The sequence below is a fragment of the Protopterus annectens genome, chromosome 7.part1, assembly GCF_019279795.1.
Source record: "Protopterus annectens isolate FY-2018-M chromosome 7.part1, PAN1.0, whole genome shotgun sequence".
Classification (NCBI taxonomy): domain Eukaryota; kingdom Metazoa; phylum Chordata; order Ceratodontiformes; family Protopteridae; genus Protopterus; species Protopterus annectens.
The window spans coordinates 276,632,553-276,645,730 of NC_056740.1; the positions used below are offsets into that span (position 1 = coordinate 276,632,553).

General features: G+C 41.4%; 1 protein-coding gene across 1 annotated transcript in view; it reads right to left on the reverse strand.

Annotated features, from left to right (window-relative positions):
* The window catches only part of LOC122807730, a 583,588-nt gene that overhangs the window by 431,833 nt on the left and 138,577 nt on the right, over positions 1-13,178 (reverse strand). The window contains exon 3 of the mRNA XM_044078711.1: positions 640-767. Coding sequence (XP_043934646.1) covers positions 640-767 — 128 coding nt within the window. The remainder of the gene's footprint in view (positions 1-639; positions 768-13,178) is intronic.

Below are 13,178 nucleotides of genomic sequence, written 5' to 3' on the forward strand. Positions count from 1 at the left end.
CTTGCTTTCAATGTAAGTGACTTAAGGCTAGTCTATAAACAGGCTTACTAAGGAAACCAGATTCTAAAATGGTAACCATTTGAAATGTCGGGGCCCACTAGAGTGACTCCTGAAGTATGGACACTGAATGGCCAAAAGAACAGACTTATATTTAATGAGTCCAATATGCCATTTCTTGCAATATTCCATCTTCTCCAAGGTATAGCAATCTCAGAATTGGTATACATGTCTGGGAGTCCTTCACATGGGGGGATGCAGGGGGCGCTTACCCATCTGCAAAAAAAGTTTTAAGGAGAAGAGTGATTTTGAGATTTTCTCTTCACCTGTGTTTTTGGACTTTTGTTTCCAGCTTAGCATCGCTCAGCATTTCCAGTGTTGACTTTTCAATAGGGAGCCTTCCAAAACATCTGCTTTCAGCCTGCTCTCTGTGTAAGTAGTTGCTTATAGTGAGAGCGAGTCTTTTGGAATAAGGGACAGTGTTTCCAACTATTAGTAGTAGTCATCTCATAAAAAAGTATGAAACATTTCTAAAATGCATTGCAATTTCATGTGTGCTCTTTTGCATTCAACTTAGTTTAAAAAGAAAACGCATAGCAGTTGTATCATTAATAAATTTTGGGGAAAAAAAAAAGAACTTACTCGGTTGATAGACAGTGGTATTGAGGCAGGAGCCACAGATGGCAAGTACAGTGGTGTAACTGTATATCCTCTCTTAGGGGTGCTAGCCCTTCGGAAACTGACATTAGGGGTACATGGTAGAGACAGTCCTGTAATTGCAGAGAATAACAATTCAGTTTTTGTGCATTGCATTATTTTATTAATGCATATATGAATTAAACATGATATCTGATTAATTTATAAATAAAAATCAAATAAGATGAAGCTGACTAATTTAAGATTTAAACTTTCATATATATATATCTTCACATATCACAGTGGAAGTCACATTATCTGCTGAAACAAGCTTTCAGACTGAAAAAAAGTATTTTTCTTAAAATTCAGCAATGAACAGAAAAAATGCATTTTTGATTTTTTTGCAAAAAAAGCATTTGCAATAATATGATCTCAGATGTATTAGATTAAGTGGCAGGATGTATGTTGGGGGGGGGGGTACAACCCAAAACATTGAGCTTTGAGTAAATGCTGCTTAACAATCTCCAAAGCTGTGTGTGTATGTGTGTGTGTGTGTGTGTGTGTGTGTGTGTGTGTGTGTGTGTGTGTGTGTGTGTGTTCTAATTTTGTGTTACATTAAAATGCAATACCAATATCACAGCTCCTCTTAGATATGCTCCATTTAACAGATCAATTCAGGGAAGTATAGAAGTATAACACAGGTACAGTGCTATGTTGCTGTTCTGCCCAATACAGGGGGTGCAGTAGTATTATTGTCGCCTCACAGCAAGAGGTTCTCTGGTTTGATTCTCAGCTGGAGTGCCTTCTGTGCAGAGTCTGCATGTCCTCCCTGCATTTGTGTGGGTTTTCTCTGGTTACTCTGGTTTCCTCCAACATTACAAAGACATGCGTTTGAAGTGTTCATACCTGGGCCTCTGCTGAAAATTGGCTTTGTTCCAAGTTGGACTTTCCTGGTAAACAAATGTTAAATAAATAAAATAAAATATAAATTTGAATGCAACATTTTCAGTCAGAAAAGTACTACAGTGCCCAATGCTGCCTTCTAGAATTAGTTTAAGCACACACATGCAGAAGTCATTTATCACTGTTATCTAGATGGCGCCTTACTGAAATGTTGGCATTCAAAACGCCAAGTGTCACAAAGCTGAAAAAGGAGACCGAACATACAGGAGAAGAAGGAATCTCTTTAAAACTTCTTTTGTAGGAGGGCAAGTCTCCCCCTGAAATGGTATCTTGGACTTAGTATGTGTAAATGCGTTCTTTCGGCCATTCACTCTTCATATTTTGGGACTTGTTCTAGCAGATCCAAATATTTCAAATGGTTACCTATCTAGACATTTTTAAGGGTACAATATGTGAAATGTTCCACTGTAAACAACAAAAGGCTCTAAATTTTACATAAAGCACCAAGAAAAAAAAATCATTGTTTAAAATAAAAATTATTATTGAAAAACTTAACTAAAAACATACAGGAAGTGATTTTCTAACTGCAATAATGCCTTCCAGGTTGGCCATTATATGGGTTGAGGATCGGAACTTGTAATTTGTCATATACTGATGTGTGGCATATTGAAATGTCAAAACTGGAACATTTTCGGTTTCCTTTTGTTGAAGTTTCAGTGCACAACCACTGGCTAAGTTGCACATAATGTCCTTACTTGTGCTTTGCAAGAGTGACTCAGAGAAGAGGGAAAGTTGAGTTTTATGTTTGTTTTCCACCTTTTTATTTTTTTCCAAGAGTGTGTGTGTGTGTGTGTGTGTGTGTGTGTGTGTGTGTGTGTGTGTGTGTGTGTGTGTGCAACCTTAGAGTTAGTATTTCTAGAGATCAAAGTTGTGGGGGCTTGCATGCACATCAGCTGTGCAGGGGAGGCGTGTTCCAATCCATAAAAAAGTGTTTTTCAGCTTTGTCCTATCTTGGCAGTGTTACTATTTTTGGGCTTGCAACCTTTTCAGGATTTAGACATTCTAGTTTAGCGTAATTGCATGTACAGTAGATGTCATATGATTATTCAAACTGATGGGGAGGTCTTCCATCTACCGTGTCACTCCTCACAACACCCTTAGGCAATATGTTATTTTCCTATAATTACTACTCTATTTAGCATTATTGCTTATGTATAACATGGAAGACGTAGAGGTGATAGGATGCAGACTTTAGTGGTTGGTAATGGGAGAGCGGTACTGAGAAACCTGTGACTAAATGATGTCAGAGGACCAGCCCAGCTTGATCAGCCAGTGTATATGAGCCTGACATCACAGTGGGCTGGAAAATATGCCTAGGTGATTTTACTGAAAAAAAATTAGAAATTAGGTGATGGAAATGCAAGCTTCCTTTAAGTTAGGTGGCAGCTATAGTCAGCATCAGTAAGGCTATGCAGTTTGATGGGAGAACAACAAAGGGAAATGGTCACAATATTTCAAGTGTTTAAAGGATTTTCTGGATGTACAAAAAGTACATCTTTCTGTAGACTAGATTGTATCTGCGGTGCCAACTTTCACAACTCTTATTTACATTGCTTTAGTATTGTGGAGCAGTGTTTTCAGTGTAAGTTAATGTCAGGTAACAGTCCTCACCCACAGTCTGTTCTTACTAATCACCTGAAACTTGATACAAAGAAAGGACTAAATTGCTAGGCTACAAGACTGCGCATGCTATACTTTGTGCTTCTCAGAAATCAAGATGCAAAATTACTGAAGCACATTTGTTCTTAACATACGAATAAAAAACAAATCCTATTTACAGTTGCCTTACCAAATGGCTGTACAATCATCTCAAGGAGAAACATGATTAACGGTCATAGTATTTACTTAAGTATAAATACAGATGCAGATATGATTTCCATAAGTCTGTATTCATTGGTTGTTTTTATTTCCTTCCACAATAATACACTAAGCATAAAGACCGCTCAGAGAAAATGAAGACCTCTTTGTACTTCATATAAAAACATGCAAAGAACTAAACTGTAAAAGGTTGAAAATCAAATTGTCAAAATACGGTTGTGCGGAAGTATGTTTTCAAGTTTTCGGATAGCCGAAAAAATGCATCGAATGTGCAATGAGCGAATGCACATTGACATTTGCTCATTGCAGATTCGACATTTTGGGTGCGGAGTGCACTTTAGTGGGTATCGGGAAATGGACCCTTTCCCCACTGTAGTGCGACCTTTGAGTTAGAATATTAAAGTAGGGGGGTGAGGGGGGTGCAGCGAGACTTGCCCTCCTGCATTACACTGTATGTTCGACATCGGAGTTTGAAACTCAGTGAATCTGCTGTTTGATTTGCTGAGTTTCGAACATCTGTGACGTTCGACAAGCAGAAATTGACATTTCGGTTCGCTCAACTGACTGTTCGCAAACATGATTTTCAATGATTCAAAGGTAAACCACTCTAAACCTTCTACACAGTGTACAAAAATTAACCAGACATCAAAAGCCATCACATATACCTCTCAGATGTTGAAGGCCCTCGCACATACCTCTCTCAGATGTTGAAGGCTTTCACATATACCTCTCATTCTCTTAGTGCAAGTAGAGTCAGGCCATGATAAATGGGGCCCTAGTTAGGGTAATGGACTGACCCCCCCCCCAACTCACAGCCATATTGATATCCCACTACTTGGCCACCTCGCACCAATTACCATGAAACACTGTTCAAACTATTTTTGCTTTTTTTTTCCCCTTTTACAATGATCAGAGATCTGGATTTAATCTAAAACTATTTCAGATTTTATATCAAAAGCACTGACAGTCATTTGCTGAACACATCAGTCTCACACTGAAAACAGATTTATCAGCAGCAGCAGTAAATGTCTCTTCCTTTGAAATTCATATCTATTGAAAATGCACCTGTCACTCCACTAAACTACAAGACACGTGCTGGCGCTCATAGTCAATTAGCATTTAGTGAAGCACTAAATAGCGTCTATGTCAAGGGTGTGGGAATTCAAAAAACAAATGTGCAATGCATTTGAAACAGCTTGGGACAGCCCACTGGATGAAAGTGTCCCTCTTCAAGGGCAGCCTAGGAAAACTGCCTGGAAACGTGACTTAGAGTCACACAGTAGACAAATGAAGGCTGAGGGAATCAAAGTCTGCACTAAAGAGAAGCTCATAGCCTTATTCATCTGCACTATACCAGATAGACTGTTGAAGCCCATTCTGTTTCAGCACATACCACTGTGCCTGAAAAACGCAAATTTAATTAAAAATATATTCACAATAAAAAGTTTAACATTAAACTCGTAGACTTCATGCTGTCCAGTTTATTAACAGCCAGATAATAAACACACTGTCAACAGTCAACAAAATAAGGAAATCAAAGATTGGTAACCAAAGAACATGGCTTATGTGATGATGCTCTTGGTTACTACAATTAATACTATCCTTTATTCTATAACTACTGTGGGTTTCAGAAACCAAGTATTTATACACATTACGCAAACACACACACACACACACACACACACACACACACACACACACACACACACACAGATACACACACGCATACATGCACACATATGCACACACACATACACACACTGCCGTGTGTGCATGCACATGCAGACATACCTACATGCACACATATGCACACAAACACACATACACACAAATGCACGTGTGCATGCATGCACGCACACACACACACACACACACACACACACACACACACACACATGCACACACACACACACACACACACACACACACACACACACACACACACACACACACACACACACATATGCACATACCTACATGCACAGATATACATATACACACAAACACACACACACGCACACACACACACACACACACACACACACACACACACACACATGCAGATATACATATACACGCACACACACACACACACACACACACACACACACACACACACACGTGCACATACGTACACACACACACACACACACACACACACACACACACACACATATGCACATACCTACATGCACAGATATACATACACATACACACACACACACACACACACACACACACACACACACACACACACACACACACGGGTCTCCTACAAGAGCTCACTGACTATTAGGACATGACACTCTTCCCTGCTACCATTCTCTTGTGTCGGCCCAGTGGACAGATGGGGAAAAAGGTGTTTGAGACCCTTTCTGTAAATTGCAGGATCTCAAGCAGCTGGGGCTCAAACGGCTGTAAGGGTCTCCCCCCACACACACATAACCATCAATAACAGCCTCTTGCAAAACTGTACACCTCACATTTCTGCATAAGAACAAGTGAATGAACACATTCATAAATGATTGACCAGAATTATATCTCAGCTAGCTGTTGTTAAAACCATATAGTGGTAAAAACTGCATCCCCCCAAACATCTTAACTTAAGAATCAGATACACAGACTCAAAACATCCAGAATAGGTTTTCAGTTTTTTTCTCGTATAGTTAGAAAGCTGCTAGCAAGCATTTTCTGAAGGCTACAAAGCCTGAAACTCACATGCCTGTCATTATTTAATGATTGCAACCCACAACAATTTGTCAGAAAGCCACACATTTTAAAAGCAATGGAAAGAAAATCCTCTCAATTTCTTTGTTCAGGAATTCTAAAAGAAAAATATAGCCAAACGAGAGATTCCACTGTATGAGTCCTTAAACCTCTTGTATTAGAGGCACATGGGATATATGCAAATGACCCTTTAAGAAGATCAGATGTTTCAGCTATATGGCAGTTCTGAATGCCCATGATTTTTTCTTTTTAAGTCTGTTATGGACACATTCAGGCTAATAAATCCAAACCCCACTAGCTGTGCCTTTATTGGGCTGAATATGTCCACAGATGCAGTAGTATGGAAATGTTGACCATTGAAGTGGCACTTCCCTCTGCCTGCCTGTTTACCATAACAAGGCTTCTTCTTCGTGGTCCTAGTGTCATTACCAGGGTTCATGAGACAGATGAACTCTGTGCACACCCCCACACCATCCTACTCTGGAAGAACTGAGAAGACAATATCTCACCATTCCTCTTTCTCCTAGTGAGCACCAACAGGTACCAGTGCCACTAATTGAATTCAGGTCACATGGGTCATGGTCATTTATCCCTCTATGCCAAGGGAGCAGGCTCCTTCCAGGACCAGATACATGGATAAATTAAAGTATTCCAAGGCCAGGTATTTGACAGAGCCGTGTTTTTTAGTCTATTACTGTGAAAGTTATATGCTCTGCATGTGCCACGTACAGACTACCTGCTAAAAGAGATCAAGCTCACACCTATCATCAGCATATAATGAAGAGTGCAGGAAAGGTGCAGCTTGGCAATCACTTTGGGTGAAGTTCCAGGGGGACAGTGCTGCCTTCCTTTAATCCAACACCTCCAGCGCTACTACTGTTACAGCCAGCCAGAACAAGTGGAGTAAAGCCATGATTCATCCAGGGAAGGTGCAGCAGATAACCTCAGTCCGAGGAAGTTTTCTCTTCTGTCTTCTGCAGGATTTGAGAAAGGATTGGCAGTGAGCGTTGAAGAGCCATCTGTTGGTGTTTCTGGGCTAGGTGGACCCAGAGAAGTGCCTCTATATTAGACATGCATGTACTGTTTGACATACAGTGATATCGGTACTCATCGATTTAGTAGTGTGCCTTTTGTGAATGTGGTCTGAAGCCCAAGACCAACACTGGCCTTTCACTGCAGACTTTAGCATCTGATATGCAACAATGTGGATGTCAGAACCCTATCATATTATTCCCACCATCTGCATTTTTCTTGCTATCCTGTGTGTCATGTGAGTACAGGTTGTCCCTTGCTGGAAGTAAGTGTAGTGGTAGGTCACCCTCCCTCTCATTAATCCCCAGAAGAGGAATTCTAATTATAACTAGTTCCTTGTTTCTGAGGCAGGCATGGATATTAAGACCTTCCATACCTATAATTCTCCCCCAGACAGCACCTTGTTTGGACAAATACTCAGGTTTATGACAACCTCTTTAATGTAGTTTGTGTCTCTTCTACCATCTCCCTATACAGAATTAAACCACTATTCGAAGAAGTTGGACGGAGAACCTTGGATCATGTGGTTTAGTGAACTTCTGCAGGAAAATGCAAGTTGTGCAGCTGTATGCAACTAAAGTCTGCCTCTTCTGCTTTAGAAAATGTCACTGTTACTTACGAACATCAGCGGAGTAGAGTGCTATCCTTAGAAAATATTCCTAAGCAGACTATAATGCAAATAGTGTGATTTTTTTTCTCTCCAACAAAAATCCCAGAGACTAAATCACTTTCCGATTTGCTACTAGTTAAGAAGCCAAAAGATCTGAGCAGGTTGGGCATAAAGGTGTTCTCCTCAGCCATGATGTGCCTCAGGTTTTCTAACTATTGCTCAGTTCTTTGTTTGTTTGTGGTTCACGCTACAGAAAAGAGGGCAGAGCTCCCTATTTTGATGGCTGGTTAGTCTCTGGAAAAAACAAAAGTCACATCAGTTTCTTTAGTGGGTTTTCACATAGTCTGCTGTAATTCGTGTTGATGGTATCGGTAAAGAAGTAAGTTTTGTAATGTGCCTGTAGAAGAAAATATAGCTCTGGATCTCCTTTTTTAAGGATGAGCTGAGGCAGCCAATGTGGATTCCTCCACAAGGTTGTCTTTGACATTCACTTGCTTCCTCCACTATTCTAGGCTCAGGCAAAGGAAGAAGAAGACAAAGAAATCTGATATGATAAGAAGGCCATCCTAATGCCATCAGTTTTGATAAATTGGATTCCTCTGCAATAAGTTTTAGGAGTCAAAGTCTATAGGTTACACTGCAGTATTCCTAATTATCATGCTTGCGAGAACTTTATTAAGGGTTAACTGGATTTTTAATGTGGTCTCATATGATCATGGCTTTCAGCTATTAGACATAACTGCAGAAATAACTCTACCAGGGACCAGACAGTCTCTGAAGATCTTCTTAAAAGGCCTAAACATTACTCATCAAATAGGGAATACAGTTAGTTCTTTCTTCAAAAAAGAGACAGTTTTCTATGCCCTCATTACACAGAGGTTAGAGCCCTGACTATGTCCTGGGAAACTGAAGTTTGAGTAGTGGACATGTTCGCTGGAGAAGCTGATGGCTTTCCTCCTTCCATGGGGGAAGGATGTGTGTTTTTGTCTTTGCTAGTGTACCTTTAGTTGGAAACTGGGGGTGAGACATCTGCATAGTGAACCTCAAAAGCAACTGAAATCTGAATGGGCACTCAGTGGTATCCCTCAAAAGAGTCCATTGAGAAGTACATAGAAGGTCATTGCATGCTCCTCTTATGGGGTTATGAATGCTATTCCCATCCATATTCATGTGGCATTGATTCAAAGGGAAATTTCAGTTGTCTTTATTAGCCAGATAATATTTTTGTTTCATGGCAGAATTTGGCATGGTAAAACAAAGGGCAGGATTCACGAAGCCTCCGTGTAAGAGTTATAGCTCATACACGGAGGCTGCAGTTAAACGGAGTGATGTCAGCATGCTTTGCATATTCATGAGAGCATGCTGAATCACACTTAAGGCTAACACGGTCCGTGTAAGACAGTAGGGGGCGTGTCCGTAGGCCGAGACCTGTAAGCGGACACGCCCCCAGAACAGGAAAAGTTCCCAAAGTAAATACCCACAACAGAGTCCACGGAAATGTGAATAAATAGAACACAACACATGCCCCCACAGACTATGAATAGAAAACATATAAATAAACATGTTATATATTTTTTTTAAATTGTAAAAATGTTTAACCGTGAGTGCGCTTTCGCTTGGGCGTGCCCGTAAGCGCAGCTACAGTTAGCAGTCAGTGGGAAAGCATATAAGAACTAAATATGCAAAATAAGCCAGGAAGCAATAGCGTAGCGGTAGAGATGTTGGCTGAAGAGCAGGCATTCGTGGTTCGAGCCCCCACAACACCAATGTTTTATTTTTAGCAAAATAAGCAGGAAACAAGTCCCTGACAAATATGTTCACATAAAACCACATTTTATGTAAAATGTAATGAAATAGCCCATTTATATTGAAGAAATGTGAGGTAACAAAAGAATAAAAAATGCCAGATGTGCCCATAGCTGAGCTACAGTTTAACAGGAATAGTGCATCTGCCCGTAGATGAGCAGTGGTTTAACTGGTGCAAAATGAGTGCCCGTAGCTGAGCAGTGGTCTAACATGCTAAATCTATGTGCCCCTAACTGAGCTGAGCGTAATATGCATGCTGATAGCCAAATGAGGCTTAAACCAGTGTACTCCATTTGCGTGGAGCTGCGCACCGCGCAAACAAGCTAACCGACGGGCAACGTTGAGCAAGCCGTATCAAAACTGCCTTTACACAGACACACCCCTCAGCATGTCTAGACATTCATAAAAAATGAAAAGTAGTGGCCAAGTTCGAACCCAGGATACTATACACCATAGTCAAGGTACCAAACCACTAAGCCATGACAGCAGTACCTAGAAATGTAATAATAGCTAATATATAGGAATGAATACAAACTGGAGCATAACAATGCAGGTTTACTGAAGTTGATACAATTCCAAAATGGCAAATCACAGATATGTGCGGGAAAAACGGACTATATAAGCCCCATAGGCGGGAATACACAGCATAAACGATTATAGAACTGAACTGCAGGCAGAATGACAGGAGTAGGAGAGGGTAGTTGCTTTCGAACACAGAGGTGGGGCGTTGAGGAGTCCAGGTACATGGTCTGGCTCCTAGTCCACAATCATGAGGCCCAACTCATGCAGGGCAAGGTCCTCTGGGGAGCATACAGGGCTGAGGCGTGGGACCGGTTGGCTCATGATCTCACCAGTGCCACAGGGATTCCAAGGACTGGTGAGCAGGTCCGTCACCACCATGCGGACCTGAAGAGATGCAAGCAGGACCAACTGAACCTTTGGATCCAGGAGGCCCGGCAAACACCCAACGTCCCACTACTGAGTAAGTTACATTTAATTATGTATGTAAGAAATTAAACTAGCTGATATTATGGAGATGTGTATTCCAATATTACTTCATTTATATTACAGCTGCAGGTGTCCGTTCTGCGAACCGCAGAGCCTATGGTGATAGGCTGGTGCGGTTGCACCACCAGGCAGGTCAGTAATCCACTACCAGTAACTGTAAAGAAATATAAAAGTATGACAGTCAGCAAAAGAGTGCAGTGTAGTCACTAAGGAATAAAATGTGCAAGTAACAGTGTGAAAGTGTCTGCAAGTATTGCTTGATTACAAAAGTGTGTTTCAGCCTGTAAGTTAAACCGAAAAATGAAACTGTCTGACATAAATTCTGAAATAAAAGTGCCCCACCTGTAAGAAAATAGTATACAACCTGCAGCAGGCTGAAAAGTATAGCTGCAGAAGATGATGAAATCACATGTGTGAAATATATCCCTGTTGAAATACTGAAACATGACAGAAGTGAGACTGCTGGAAAGGATTGTAATAACTACAGGTAAAACATGTCAACAAAGCCTAGAAGTAAGTACCATCCTGAATAGTAAAATGAAAGCAAGTGAGAGAGTGTGAGAAAGTGTAATGAATCCAGCAATACAGTAGTAATAACCCCTGAATAAAGTATACTGCAGTCAAGACAGAATGAAATGCATGTGAGAATCAAAACCAAACAGCGAAATCTGTTCAAAGTGTTGCTGCATCTGGAATGTGTATCCCAAAATCTGGATATGTTGCTCTCAGTCTACAATATGCAGATAGGATGATTGTCTGATATACCAAACATCCACACTTGTCTACAGCTATATAAAGCAAATGTAGCAGGATGATGTAGCTGAACAAAGCTATATATGAATGTGTATGAAGAACAATAAAATGTATATTGATGTTGCAGTAACAGTCCTATCACCAAGTTGAAATAGTTATCATATAGGAAACTGTAGTTAGAACAGTAGTGTGTATATATCTGTAGCTATTAGAAATGTACAGCATATGTATTGGTATTTGAAGGTGTTAATATTATTTTCTTCACCCCACCCTATAACCACATATAACCCATTCCACATGACAATGGTATGTGCAATCACAATTAACACCCCTGGACGTTTGTCCTGTTGGGTCATATATATTTGCATGTCCGTTGATGCATCTGCCCTGTTCATACATCCAAACCTGATGGCCTGTTGCCATCAATTAACCCTGCATGTTGTTGGACTGTGTATTTCTGTTCAAATTATGCATGTGTTATGCACGCTGTTCAATGGTGTGAATATCTGGGTGTTTGGTTAATGGGAATACTAATGCATGCTGTTACAACTAATTGTGAATGGTATTATATGTCACTAACCCAAACTGTCATGACATAATGCAAAACATAGGACGACAGGGAAGGCGGGTTCCAGCGGACCCACCTCTCCCACCTCAGCTGGCGAGTGCACCTGGCACTAGTGCCAAGTCCGGACCCTCCTCCGGTGGCCCTGTGCCACCTGTGGGTGGAAGCGCTGCAGGGGATGGGGCTCGCCCCCCCGCTGCAAGTGTGGCCGGAGGAGAACCACCACTCACCCTCCGTAGCGTCCGGACTGTGGTGCGTAGAGAGATTCGGGACTCTGTTCTTGAGCCCCTATGCCAGCTTGAGGCATGGGTGGTGCAACTAACGGGCATGCCTGTTGCCCAGCCTACACAGCCCCCAGCACAGCCCCATCCTGGGCAGTGAAGGAACAGTGGCAACTGCCTATGGGTGGGAATATCAGTTCCACTGTTGCCATCTGTGGGCTCATGGGCTCTGGATATCCAAACCTCCGTCCCCGTCAATTGTGTAACCCCCCCCACACGTGTCATACACCGCCTGTGTATGCATCTTGTTTGTCTTGTCTGTTTACCTACCCAACCTACCTCCCCAGCTGTACCGACTTCCTTCACCTGACATACCACTCAATCTATCAATTACAATTGGCTGTACAACAAGTATTATTGTTGTCCTGACACCTCTCTCAGGGGTGGAAGGTTTCAAATGTCACACCAAATTACATACATATGCACAGCTGTTGCTGATGAAGAAATGGGCAGCTATGGGCCTTATCTACATCCCTCCTGCAAATCCCAAGCTTGTTTCCCTACTGTCTTACCCTCTTTGTGACACCTTTTTCACCACTTTCCTGTCTCCCCATTTTCATTTCTTTCAAAGAAAATAGCGCGGGTTTGCGCCAGAGTAAGCACTGTTAAGTGGTTGTAAGCGGGTGTGCGCGTGTGTGCGCGGAGCTAACCGCCAGTGCGCATGCGTGAGTTCTGCGCAAACCAGCGCTAACCCGGTTACAACTGTTTAAAAGTGCCTTAGTCACTTTGATTGACAGGTCCTGTACTCAGTTCAAAAGCAAAATAAAATCCCACTGTCAGTCCCGAACCCAGGACCTTGGAAACACTAGTCTGTATGACCTACCACTAATCCATGACTCTTATACAAGAACATTGTGCTAAAATAAATATAACATGTAATAGTAGGGATGAATGTAAAGGGAATATAGGATGTGTAGTACCCAAAGCATGTCATGTAGAATTACTGTCAAAACTACTGGATTCCCACAATAGTACTGTGTGA